Source organism: Telopea speciosissima, chromosome 11 (genome assembly GCF_018873765.1).
Source record: "Telopea speciosissima isolate NSW1024214 ecotype Mountain lineage chromosome 11, Tspe_v1, whole genome shotgun sequence".
Lineage (NCBI taxonomy): Eukaryota > Viridiplantae > Streptophyta > Magnoliopsida > Proteales > Proteaceae > Telopea > Telopea speciosissima.
The window spans coordinates 41,163,755-41,178,188 of NC_057926.1; the positions used below are offsets into that span (position 1 = coordinate 41,163,755).

At 37.2% G+C, this 14,434-nt stretch overlaps 1 protein-coding gene across 1 annotated transcript; it reads left to right on the forward strand.

The window, feature by feature from the left end:
- Window positions 1-282: 282 nt before the first annotated feature.
- LOC122646749 (acetylornithine deacetylase) lies at window positions 283-7,609 on the forward strand. The gene is made up of 11 exons (XM_043840351.1): window positions 283-336; window positions 434-806; window positions 1,073-1,317; window positions 1,443-1,551; window positions 3,519-3,657; window positions 3,825-3,882; window positions 3,968-3,985; window positions 4,114-4,236; window positions 4,433-4,589; window positions 4,674-4,707; window positions 7,341-7,609. Exons 2-11 carry the CDS (start codon window positions 483-485, stop codon window positions 7,451-7,453), a joined length of 1,320 nt encoding a protein of 439 aa, XP_043696286.1. The 5' UTR covers window positions 283-336; window positions 434-482; the 3' UTR covers window positions 7,454-7,609.
- The last annotated feature ends 6,825 nt before the right edge of the window (window positions 7,610-14,434 follow it).

Sequence of the window (14,434 nt, forward strand, 5' to 3'; positions counted from 1 at the left end):
CATAGCTAGAGGTCATTGTTGACCACTCAACCGTTTATTGCATCAAAATTCAGAAGACGTGCCTTCATCACCTCCCTTCGCCATTTTTTTTTGTTTCCAGTAATTTGATCAAAGGGCCATGAAAGTTTAAACCCATGACTTCTTTATGTGAATAGAATCTCCAAATCCATATGGTCAATGCTTATTATCAGTTGCTTTGGAACATATTCCAGAATCCAGATTATAAAAAGAAAGATTTAAAGTTGCAAGCTTCAAGATTTTCGCATTTTGTACGTAAAGCAAGTAAGCAAGTTCTTCACGTTCACGCTTTGGCGCTTGCAAAGATTTAATGAAAGGGTTTGTTTCTGAACTCTCTGTAAACCCCATTGAGAATTTTCTTGTTTTCCATTAAATTCTACTGTTGTATTTCTTGTACCCAGAACCTGTTTCATAGATTTGGTTCCAAAGAAAAGGTCTTTCGTTGAGATTGAGATCTCTTTGCAATGGGTTCTGTGAAAGATTTACTGGGTCACCTCGACAAAGACTCATTTGTCTCCCTCCTCTCTAAGCTCATCGGAGAATCCAAATACGTTCAGAACAACCCACCAGAGTTGATTCCTGAAGAGGACAGAGTAGCTAAGCACGTTTTGGATGTTCTCCTTCCTTACAGCACCACTACTGGTGGAGGACCCTTGATTGTGAACCATGTCACCTATGTTCAGGGCAGAGGAAACATTATTATTGAATACCCAGGAACCGTTCCCGGCAAGATCTTGTCCTTCGTCGGTTGTCACATGGACGTCGTCACTGCTAACCCTGATGAATGGGTACATCGTCTTCTCTTTCTTCATCTTTTCTGCAATGATTTCTTCTGGGTTTTACTTTAATATTTTTCCACATTTTGAAGGTACCCATTTCAAGTTTCTTATCAAATTCATGCTTAGTACTTCTCAGATTCTTGTAGGATGAATTTTTTTTTCTTCTCTCTCAATTGGGGTTTTGGAGTAATGGTTTTTAAGGATTAAATCACAATGTCCAATTAATTTCAGATGAAGTATTGAAATCTTTGTATCATAATATGCTTCTGTTTCAGGATTTTGATCCATTCTCTTTGACTATTGATGGGGATAAACTTCAAGGCCGTGGAACAACTGATTGTTTGGGTCATGTTGCTATGGTGACCGAACTAATGCAGAGATTGGGGGAAAAAAAGCCAAAGTTGAAGTCGAGTGTAGTTGCAGTCTTTATAGCGAGCGAAGAGAATTCATCAATTCCAGGGATTGGTGTGGATGAGCTTGTGAAACATGGGTTGCTTAATAACCTCAAAGAAGGCCCTCTGTGAGTAATTCACATTCCTTGTTTTATGAAAAAACAAATATGGTATATTGAAGCTTCCATCCCCCCCCCCCCCCCAAAAAAAAGTAAAAGGCTTGTGTGATTGAGGTTTCTGGTTTTCCACATAGGTATTGGGTTGACACTGCAGACAAACAACCTTGCATTGGCACTGCTGGTATGCTAGCTTGGAAACTTAGAACAACCGGCAAGCTTTTCCATAGTGGTCTACCTAACAAGGTACCATTGCTACCTAATTCTGTCACTTCATTGACCAACATTTTCATTTTGTCTTGACAAGTAACACATAAGAAATAATAGATACTGATACTACCTAAGAAAAGGAAGAGGTGACTAGAAGATCACCCTGAGAACATAAGAAACAGAAAATAAGCTTTAAGAGTCTGTAATGGAAGGCTTTTCTGAAGAACAAAAAGGTTTAACCAACCCCTGGTTGGCCTATCATCAGTTTCCCCTCTCCTTTTTGATGAAGTATAGATTTATTTATGCAAAAGCATCAGCCTGGAGGTGTTGCATCTTATGGTGTCATGACTTGGCAAGGGATTGATAAACTCAGGGCCTAAACAAGTCCAATTTATGGCTACTGTTTTACTGTTGTAACGTTTAACCATGTTCTGTTCCTGGAGTTGCTTTCCTTAAAATAAGTATTGGTACCAGTGTCCCGAAAACGGTATAAGGAGAAATTTGATATTGGGTTACCATAAAGCAATGCATTTGTTGGAATTGTACTACCAAAAAAGAAAAAAGAAAAAGAAAAAGAAACCCATTTGTTAGAAGGGGTTCCATTAAGAACTACTCTAGAGTAGGATCGTTAATAGTTGCAGCAGATCATCAAAAATGGAAGCAAATCAGATTTAGTAGGTAAACACCAAAATAGAAGGTAACAAATAGTTGGCAAATCAGCAGTGCAAATGGTCTCTAAGGTTGATCGAGTGGAGTAGGCAATGAGGAAAATCTTTGCTGAAAGTTTGGTTCAGTTCTGATGGACAGAACTGGAGATATGAGTTGGGGATGAACATAGAAGGTTGGGGCTGTAGAACAATCCAGCCAATAGAATAGGCCAGAACTAGGATCGAGTGGCGTGGTTAGTGGTGTGGATCTATGCTCCAAAACCCAGCAGATTTCGATGGAGGACTGTGGAGATATGCAGCCTTGAGGTTGCAGCAGGACCTGGGGGCAGAACTGAATCTGCAAGGTGTGAATAACCTCCTTATGTTGATCAGCAACAGCAGCAGCACTTCAATTGATGGTAGATTGACCCAAGTCTTCAAAGGATATCTTCACAATAGTTTATTGCTGTCACAGAAACAGCACAACAGTGTATATCGAACAGGGAAGGGAGAAGCGAAGATAGAAGAAGAGGGGGGGTAGGGGATGGGCTTTCTCAGCTCTGGGTCTCTCACCCACAGTTATCCCAGCTGTTGAACATGGGTTTTACTCCCATAATCGAGTGCAAGAATGCCTCAAAACTTCATTCATAAATTCTGTATCAATCAATAACAATAGCTGCCTTTATATAGACTGAGGCTAGGCTACAAAAATAGAAAGTAAAACTTAGCAACTGTTTGAAAAATAGAAACTAATGAAAATAGTAACTAATGGGAATAGAAACTGAATGAAATTAGAAACTAGTAAAGACTTTACAACTCAGCCTTCTACACATGCAAACAAAGAAAACCAAATTAGAAACTACCTAATAGAAACTGTAAATAGAAACTAAACTATGGCAGCATTAGGATAGCATCTTCCTCCACTTGATGGGTCCACAGGATCTTCTAAAAATCAAATCCCAAACAGGACAAATTTTGGCATTGACACTGTTCACGTGAACAGTATTTTAGTCTTCAACTTGGGTCTTCTGGAAGGATTCCCATCAAGGCAATATGGGCTGTAACACTGTTCACGTGAACAATAATTCTTGACTCTTTTCTCTTTTTCATGCTTCAATCTACATCAGTGGGATTGGTGAGTTTGCACTAATCGGGTGGTTAGACCTTCCACCTTGCCTATTCATGTGCAAACTGTGTCTCCATGGAGAGGAGTTAATTTATCTGGTTTTATAAGTCTCAGTGTGTAAAAGACATAATAGATGTAACAGACATAAATATATTATTAGACGGCTAAACTGGAAATAGATAAAGCATGTCGGTACTCCAACTCATTTATAACTGCTGCCTGGTATGTAGGCTATTAATCCTTTGGAATTATCCATGGAAGCACTTAAACAGATTCAGCTGCGATTCTACAATGATTTCCCTCCCCATCCTAAGGAACAGGTCTACAAGTTCGCAACACCATCAACCATGAAACCAACTCAGTGGATCTGTAAGTTATCTGCTACTTAAATTAACCTGTGCATGCTAGCATTACAAAGTCATTAATGACAAATAAAAACCCCTCCCCAAAAAGGTAATATTGTTGGTAACAAAAGAATAGCAACATTATAATCCATGTGTACTACCATTATTCATTATCTGTTTGATGTATCACAGATCCAGCTGGTGGAGTCAATCAGATCCCCTATGAGTGTACAATCTCAGGAGATGTCAGGTTTGTCTTCTTCATGCATCTACAATGGCTATAATGTCATTGATGAGATTTCAGAACTAACTTCATGAGCGCTTTGGTGTTGCAGGTTAACTCCTTTCTACGAGTAAGTAGACTACCTATTGTCCCCCTCCCCCACCCCCCCCCCCCCTCTTTTTCTTTCATTGAGAGAGAGAGAGAGAGAGAGAGAGAGACGATGCTGATTCCTGTTCGTTGTCTGGTACCATTTTCCAGTATAAAGAACGTAAAAACAAAGTTGCAGGAATATGTAGACGATATTAATGCCAACATAGAGAAGCTAGACACACGAGGTCCAGTTTCAAAATATGTCCTTCCAGAGGAAAATATCAGGGGAAGGTGTGTTTGTCTGTATCTTTGCATTATCATAAAAATATTATCTTGTGCTCTAAAACTGGTTATCTAGTCTTGGAGATTAGGCAGCATTTTATTTCCAGAGTGCATCTTGATTTAAACAAAATGTTTGGTACGGGCATGCTAGTCTGTATCTTTGTGTACTTTAATATTTTAAGGATACATTCTGGCTTTTCTGCAGACTTACAATCAGTTTTGACGAAGATATAATGTCTGGAGTTGCTTGTGATCTTGATTCTCGTGGCTTCCATGTGTTGTGTAAAGCAACTGAAGAAGTGATTGGTTATGTAAAACCTTACTCAATCACTGGGAGTTTGCCATTGATCAAAGAATTGCAGGTTTGACTTTGATCTTTTCCTATGAAAGATACCTTTTGGACTTCTAATCCTGTAAATTGATTCACACCTGTTATTGGATGACAGGATGAAGGCTTTGATGTTCAAACTATTGGATATGGTATGATATTTACTATTTTCTTAAGATATGGAATGTGGATTTTGTTTTAGCTAAACTGTGAAATAAATGCTTACAAAATGAAATTTGGAGGCTGGAAAAATGCTGGGGTAGAATGATCTAGATATCCTTCCACAAATGGAACTTTGAATAATTATTGGAATAATCTCAGGACCTAAGCTGTTCATGTTGTTGAGAATATGGTTTAGCTGGGATGATTATGCTTTTCTTAAGCCAAAAAAAAAAGTTCATATAATAGTTAAGGGAGAGACCAACTAATCATTGTCAGTAAGAGAAGAAGAATTGAACCATTAATAAAATCTGTCTGTTCACTACCATTCTCTTATTTCATACCCTAGTTGTTTGAATAATTTAGAAAGCACAATAGAAAGAAGAATAAAGACGAGAGCACATGTACAGAATGTCCAAGAGATTGTCAGGTACGGATCAAAGAAACATGAAGCGATAAATCCCTTCAATGAGTTTTGTGACAAATACTCATTGCTACAAAAGGAGGATTGCAAATGGGCTGGCCTGGCCGAGATCCAAGTTGGCCCAAGCAATCTTTCCCATAACAAAACTGGATCCCAGTCGACTTGGTTCATATCCAGGTTTCCAGGACTAGTGATACTTGGAATTGGAGCTGTGCAACTTTCAAGGGTCTTGGGAAGCATAAAGGAAGCAAAAGCAATGCAAAGTGAATCTTCAATTCTTTCAATTTACAAAACTAGTTCTTAAGTGTGTATTAGGTGTCAATGGACCATGATAGTTGTGGTGGTGAGGATCAAGCATAGAATCATAGAATTGGAGAAGGGTAAGGAGTCAGTTCTGGTGAACAGGGATGTCAAGGTGACAGTGATCAGTGATCAACATGCTCACGGAAGGCTAAACCAGCAAACTAATGGCCCTGGAAAGCTGACTATCCCATGAAATCCTATCATTAATTCTAGCAGATGTGGACAATATGCTTCTCCCATGGGGAAGAGCAGCACTGTGGTTGTTGAAAGAAGGAAAAGTAAGATTTTGCAGAAATAGCCAAACAAACAGACCGATTTCAAGCTTCAACTTCCTTTTATTTCCTTCTTTGCTTATGATTTCTTGTTAGAAGATCTTTTATATAATTGATAGAATCAAAATTGGTCAGTTGTCCTAGAATAAGTTCATTAAATTGGGAAAAAAGGTAAATGCCTTTTACATTGCTCTGTTTAGAGAGGCTTCTCTAGATGGTCCACCATTTTTGAGCCACATGAACGGCTGATCTGGAGTATTCAACCATTGAATAGATATACACCTTTTTAATAGTCTGCATGTGAAGTTTCATGGCTTATCTCAACCATATGGCTGACCATCTAGTTGATTTTCTCTCGTGTATTTCAAACCTTCAAATCATTGGAGGGGCTATTGTGGCAATTGAAACCATTGGATGGATAGAGGAGCATGTTGGTTGTTCATCTATTGACTTGTTAATTATACTACACAGTGTATTGCTCTTAAGCTGAAACTGAACCCTTAAGTCTAAGGCAATATGGACAATGTGGCCTCAAATTTTGTAATCCAAATTTTGGCCACAAATTTATTCTAGTATTAACTGGTTGCTGCATTTGAAGGCTGATTCTTTGCTTCTTTAGATTTTGTATGGACACCTACAGAATGTCTGAATATTTCTCCATGTATTTTTCTTTTTTAATTATTTGAGTCGTTGAAATTTATTGCTATTAACCAAGGACACACTAATTTTGTGTCAATAACCTGAAAACAATTTGTTAAAGGCATCCTTCACTATTGGTAGTTCATCTTAATTACTGAATTATCTCTATCAAGTTACCTACAATAACATAAAGCTGCTCATTTTAGGAGGATGTAGACTTCTTGTTTGTATTAAAAGCTTCTGCTAGCATAAACCTATATTACGTACAGAGCCTATAAACTTCACATCAGAAACATCTTGATCTGTACCTCATCAAACAGATTTGTGGGTACTAGTTACTAAGAGTTCCACTAGTGAGTTAAAAAGAGGTTGAGGGTGATTTTGGTGGAATGGTAGAATAGTAATCAACATGTAGGTTGTGAATCATCACTTCTTCTCCTTAGGGTAATGGGATTGGAGATGCTGTTAAATCTTGGCATTCATTGGAGAAATATAATTTTTCATTTACAGGAAAGTGAATATTTCTTGATTGTGTGGAGATAGAAGTTTAAATTTTGGGAGGGAATCAAGTAACATGACACAAAAAAACTCAATAAACTGTCATGTCTCTTCTGTGAAGTACATTGTTGCCTTGAGAGTTAATGGAAGTTATATCCATACAATTAGTGGTGGAACCCTCTGGCAACTACTTCCTATCTATTATCTGGAAAAAAAAACACGACAAACAATTAATATGATAGGATTCATATTTCTACAACATTCTCTCATCCACAGTTCTTTTTTGTGACAATTTTTAATTTATTCCTTACTCTTGAAACACAAATAGCACATCAACTTGTAAGCAACTGGATTCAATGCTCTAGCCAAGCACACAACAAAACACACTAACAGTTTTGAACATATGATTTTATTCTGTTTGCATTTCTTTGAAAGTCATCTGTTTATGGAAGTTGTTTAATTGTGCCTTATACATGTTTTATGTATTCAGGCTTGACATCTACATACCATGCAAACAATGAATACTGCCTTCTCACTGATATGTGCCAAGGCTTTGATGTGTTTGTGAGCATCATCTCCCAATTAGAGGACGATACAAGCTAGAAGCATATCCACCACTCTAGTAGTGCCCTTACTTGCATCATTCCTCAAGCAGAATAAAATATATACATTCATCTCAGCTTGATTCCTCTATTGCTGTCTAGACTTTAAGTGTGTTTACTTGTTTCTTAATATACATTGATTGTAGTAAAAAGATCAACTATGTCTGCACATTTACATACATCTTGGACCAAGCTGATTAAAGTTTTATCTACCCAGATTTTGGATCAGACTGATTTTCAGATGAAATTTATGTTGCAACTCAATGAAACAAGTTCCATTGAATCCTCTTTTTTTTTTTTTTCCTTCACGAACAATGAAGGGTTCACCTACAAATATGTTGGAGGTCTAAAATACCCTTTACTATTCCGTTATGCCGGTACAAGTGCAATGATTTCCTTCACCGTGGCTCACGGAAAACTTGGCCTTTTATCTTTTCCTGTGAATAAGTCCCATTGAATAGATTTTCCATTGGTTTACCTCATCAACGGAGATAGTGTTAGGTTTCTGTTGGTACTCTGTAGCTTGGATTTTTTTTTTTTTTTTTTGGAGGGGGGGGGGGGGCGTTGGGGTTGGTTTCTTTCAGTTTTTATTTAAATATTTCGAATTTCTATTGAAATGTTACATAAGGGGCCATTACAAAATTCACCAGATTAGATTACAGAACAAAGTACAACCCTCTTGCCACAGGCATTTGTGCCAAAATTTGGAGCTTCAGAAGGTTGCAACTTCGGCATTAAACAGAAGTTATCCAGCAATGCAGCTTCAGTTAAGAGGTGTCAAACGGTCAGTTCGGCCTAGTTTCCTAGTTTCGGTCTCGAAATGAGTGAAACCAAAATCAAACCATTAAGAAACTTCAGTTTTCAGTCGATTTTGGTTTATTTTGATTTTTCAATATCGGGTTAATATCGGTTTAGATCGATTTGTTTTTTTATTTAAACCACAAGCAACCTTAAATTCATTACTTGTAGTGAGGAAAGATTCGATAAAAACACTTTAAAATTCACCTTCCCCAAGTCAAACAAGTAAATAACCATAAATAGAAAATTGTTTGACGTGTTCATGTTGTAATTGAACAAAGAGGAATAAATTGTGAGGGGAAGAGAACTAAAATTGAAATCAACGGATAAATAGAGTTTGTAACAAAATGATGTATACTGGACCAATGAGAATGCATACTTTGGCATCATGGGATGGAATTTTCACCTTTTAGGGAGTAGTCATTGCGCCCCCTGTGTCTGGACGGGGACAAATCACTCTCCCATATAGAACTTTCTTCTTTATTTTGTAGGTTAGGGGTTTCAGTCCTAGAGTATGAATAGAGCCCATAAGAGGTCCCTAATTTTTTTTGGCATACTTTGGGAGTCCAGGTGTGCTAATAGCCTAATAGTTGATGCCTATACTATCTATATATCAGTAGGCCAGGTTCATGATGTGCATTTGTGAGTGGAGGAGATACTCAATATGGAATCCATGTCCAGATAAGGGAGAATATCCTTAAAGAATTTATAGACAATAATTGGACAAAAATTGACCTCGGTGGCAGTTATATAAATTATTTAGAAACGTATTTAATTTTTTATTAAATAATTATATTTTCTAAATATTTTTTGTCCAATCATGCTCAAGATTTCGATGGATTAAGGTTTTCGAGGGTTATATTTTTTATAATCGAAATTTGTTATGCGATATTATTAAATTGGAGGGACTTAAGTGTAAAGTTTTCAATCACTTAGGGGGTTTATAAGTTATTTCTAACTGTTGATGCACTTCTTGTTAATTAGTATTGTTTTCTGTGTAAATAATACTAATTATTGTAAATGAGTTAGACTCATTTTAGGTAACCTCAACGGAAACACCATTTAGAGTCACCAATTGGCTTACACACTCAGCCAACGATGTAGGGTTTTGAATAGCGCTTCTCTCGTTTGGTTCTTTTCTTCTCTCTCTTCAGATTTAAGAGTTAGGGTTTGTAAAACTCTAATTCTAAGAAAACATCTCAATTGTGTTGACTTCCTTTGCCTTGCATGGAGAAGCAGCTCCAAGGGCGAGCAGGTTGAATTGTCATTTCTAGGGTTTCAAAATTCAGTGAATCAGATTGGGACTGATTCTGATTTTTATCATTATAAATCAAAATATTCACACTAAAATTCTCCCGATTTTCTACGATTATAAGCAGAGTCAAAGGTTTTATTGACCGATTCTGACTGATTCCAATCTGATCTATATTGGAATCGATCACTTGATTCCTGGTTTTAAAACCCTGGTGGGTAGCGATGAAAGGTGTACCCAGTTAGGATATAGGGGTAATGTTGGGATATAAGAATGCCAGGGCAGGGGAACAGGAGATGTGAAACTTTCGTTTTTTGGGGAATTAGAAATAAATTTGACAACATAATTTCAACCTCAATAACTTTAACAATCCAAGTGGATTTTTGTTTACAAAAGAGTGTTGGGCGAAAAAATCCACATGAGGTTGTTGATCAAATGAGTTCATCTGCAACTCTCCAACATCTCTTTAATTTACTTAGCATATTGGTTTATGTGTATCTTTCCTCTATTCTCTCTTGAAGGTAGGAGACTAAAATCTTTTCCTCTCTTTTTCCTTGAAGGATAATTAATGTCGTTGTATTTAGTGAAGAAATTTTTTTTTTCATCACAAACAAAACAAACTCATCTCTAAGTTTTGTTTGATATCTCCTTTAAACGCGTTTTTACTAACAGAGAGCTGGACCACTTTAATTTATATAACATCAACTTTATTGGTCGGTGGCTTTATTGCTCTAACATCAACTTTCTTGGTGGCATCTTCTAGCGACAGGGAAATTCCCTTTTGGGTTCACAATTTAACATAAATTAGATAATTGGTTGTGAGTCTTGTGATTCTTTTCCACTTGCCTTTATTGTAACTATGAATATGAAAATGCATAAATACTCGCAATGGTTTGGTTTGTCAGGTTTTATGGTTTTTTTAATGGCATATATTTTTAACAAAATAATAAAAACTTGTAGTAAAATGACAAATTAACCCCCAATGTATTAAAGGTAATGGGCATCTGATATTGGACAAAAAAGAGAGGTTGCAACTTCCATTGTAACCACCTTGGTTACAAACAGCTTTTCCCTTATCTTAATAATAGCCCAAGTCTTTTGTCAAATCTAGAGGTGTGGAGAAGACTAGGGCTGCAACTGGGTCGGGTTGAGTCGGGTTTTATAGAACCTTAGCCCAACCCTAAGTCCCCTTAGCTGGGCCCATACCCGACCCGACATTGACACAGGGCTAAAAAAATCCAATCCTGACCTACCCTCAGGGTCGGGCCGGGCTGACCCTGATTGACCCTCATGGGGAAGGAGAAAGAAATGCATGGGCTGGAATGGGTAGGGAAAAACATTATCAATTTTACACAAAATAACAATATAATAAAATGTATTATAACATTTGTTGTCTTTATATATAATATATTATATAAAAAAATGTGGGTGACATTTAAAGTTTATAATGTATATATTTTATAGTATAACTTAAATCAGGGTCGGGCCAGGCGGGGCCAAGCTTAGCCCAAGGCTTCAACCCTAACCCAACTTGACCCTGACTCGGAGCCAAAAATTTCCAGCCCTGACCTGCCTTCAGGGCCAAATATCTCAGTCCAGGCCCTATTTGGGCTCAGGACGGGCTAGGGCGGGTTCGGGCCGACATGGCCAAACTTGCACCCCTAGAGAAGACATTTCTTGGAACAGACGTTGTAACATTTCTTGGTAAGCTCTTCCATCTTTCACGATTGGACTCGGACTCTTTCTCTCTAAATCTCTTTATAGTTTGGAGTCTCTTCCAATTTTTTTTTAATTTATTTACTTATTTAATCTCTTCAATCCCCACGATTTCTTCATACGTGTTTACCCCTTTTAAATCTGAATTTTGTTAATCAAGAGGGACCCACCTATGACTAGGATTTTTAAGTAACATAATTTAAATAAAAACTTAATTATTTAATGCTAATACAAGATCTTGAATCAGTAACCTCTCTAATTAGGTATAGAAACTCTGTGACAAACTTCAAGAAGTGGGAGTAGTGATCGACGAACCCGAAATCAATATGATCATCATTAGTGATGGAGAATCAGACCAAGATGTCGATCACCTTCTAGCACAGTTTGATTCCGAACTTTGTTTCCTATCTGATGAAGAGTGCAACTATGCAAATACTAGAAGTGGGAAGAATTTCATGCCAATCCGGTTCAATGTTTACAATCCAGTAGAGTTGGCAAGGAACCAGAATCGTATTGCAATTGAACCAGAAAATGAGGTCTTGAAACAGCTCAAGAAAACTCAAGCCAACATATCAATTTGGGATTTGTTAATCGGTTCTCAAACCCATAGGGAGGCAATCCTAAAAGTATTGGATAGCGTACACATTGTTAGAACAAGCAAGTGTTTTGTCAAACTCGAATCCATTCCCATACAGATATCTAGAACACGATTGAATCTAAAACAGCAGGGAAACAAAGTGTACCTGGCACCCACGTATGCTGATGAAGAACAAATAAGAACGCATCCAAAAGCAGCAATGATCCATCACAGAATAAATGCAAGTCCTCGAATAATCTCAGACATCTGCGATGGAGATCTTCTACCACCTCCTAGACTCTCCCATAACTCCCTTTCTTGTGGAGAAAAGAGAAAGAGAAAAGAGAATAGTGAGTAGATGGACCCCATCATTAGTATTTATTATACTCTCCAAACCCTAATCCACTTTCACAATGGGCCAGGCCGGTCCGGTTCATCTCAATAAATAGTAGCAAGCCACGTCAACCCTTGTATTTCTTAATCCCCATCAATGATCGATCCGATAATTAATTAAGCCCACTTGTCGTAATTTGAATAATTCTTAACAATCTCTCACTTGGGCTAGATTAATTATAAGGTAATCATTATCAGATGTGGCCATAGAATCTCAATACAACAATAATGCTAATAAATCTTGATCCAGTTAGCAAATATATCAATGTCGAGAAACAATAGAGAATACACCTCAACATACGATATATCACTTTCTGTCAACTATAAACAAAGATTTACTTACTAACATGGACTGCCTTGAGATAATTTTGTACAAGGAATGCCGTACACGTCTGTGATCACATAAATATCGTCATCATTCATTGTGGGTCCTCGAACGTATCATGAGCATCGTACGACTCATGGATTACCTTTGAACATCGTCATATTCATTGGTAATCGAACGACTTGGTTTATCACCAATCGAACATCTATGGCTAGAAATAGCTGAACGACTTGGCTCACCGCCAATCGAATATCCTTAGACCAGAATGGCCTTCAACACATCAACCATATGCATACATGCAAATGTTATTCATCACATCAACCAGAAGCATCATAATCGAAACGAAACATATATCTTTAAGTCCTCCCACTCAACAAGCACATTACTTAAAATGAGAAGAACTCCCAATCGACAAACAGATCAATCATGTAAAGAAGAAGTACTCTCACTGATCAAGAGAATCGAACAAACTAAATCGATCAAGTCTGAAGGTAAAAATTCAAACCACAAATTCTATACAAAGTAATCAAAGCCATGAAACTACTGATTACCTCTTTTGTTCTCAGTCAAGTTATCATTTCCACGATCTTTCTTTTGTATAATTAGATATCAATTCCTTCAAGGATATAATCGTAGTTTGCTAAGTGCATCAATTTCTTCAATATGTTCTTCGTGATTTTAATTCGTTCAGTCATTTCTTTCATTATTCTTTGTTTTATATCAGTGCTTGGCTTTATCATTCCATATTATTGATACATTCAATCTATGCTACCGAAGTAGTTTCCGTCAAATGGCTCAAGGCCGGTTATACCCTATAGATTACAAATTATTTTTAACACAATCTTTCATCATTACAATTCTTATTGATAGATTATTTCGTTTCTGGTTCATTATGCATGTCGGTTAACCATCAGTTACCATAATTATTCGCTTATTATTTTATTTACGATAATAAGTTATCATTCGTTAACAACATAACGTTTTCATCAACATATAGAAACAAAACATCAAAATATTAAAGGTTTCTATCTCGCACAAATCAACATATCATCATAAAGTCAGTGGTTCTATACATTTATCATCAACAACACACTAGATACATGTATGCATACAATCAAAATGATAAATATCAATCAACTATACTTCTTCACAAAATTGCATTCTTGCCCTTTCGGGTCAAAATGCATACGTCTTTATCGTACCGCAAGAACCACGAGATAGCAACAATTTTTGAAAATCTCCCTCCACCTTTGGGTGATAGAGAAACCTCTAGGTTATGCACCTCAATTTCATAATTTATCCCACTGCAAATACCGCGAGATGTCGATAACTTTCAAAAAATTTTCTCCACCTTTGGGCGGTAAGAAAACCCCTAGGCCACGCATCCCAAATTCTTTGAGTACACTATCTTTGGATGGACACACTGTCTTTCTGTGAAAAGATCAGTATTTTTCAAAAATCCCAGCACTTTTGGGCAACTGGAACCCTTAGACCACTATTCCTTCCAATCTATGTGCACATCACCTCATCAAACTTTGGGCTAATGTCATCTATTCCGCTGCCTTGACAGAACCATAAAAGGATTCAATGGGCCACTTTGGTGGATCACCATTTTACCCTCTCATAATTCCTCAACTAGCTATGCAGCAATATATGTGAAAGTAAGCACATCGATCATCCATAATGTGTTGTGATATGCACATTCATCGTCCATATGGGAATGGTTAACCCAAAATAGTCCAAATATGTTCAAAGTAGGATAATCATCCAAAACATGTCCCTGAAATTATTAAACGTCCCAAAATCAAGTACCAATGGGTAGGTCTTGAAATTATGAACGAAACAAGACCAACCGGAGTCCAATTAGATGCTCCACTCGCCCATACGTCACTCGAAGGTGACACAATCGTCATTAACAGGT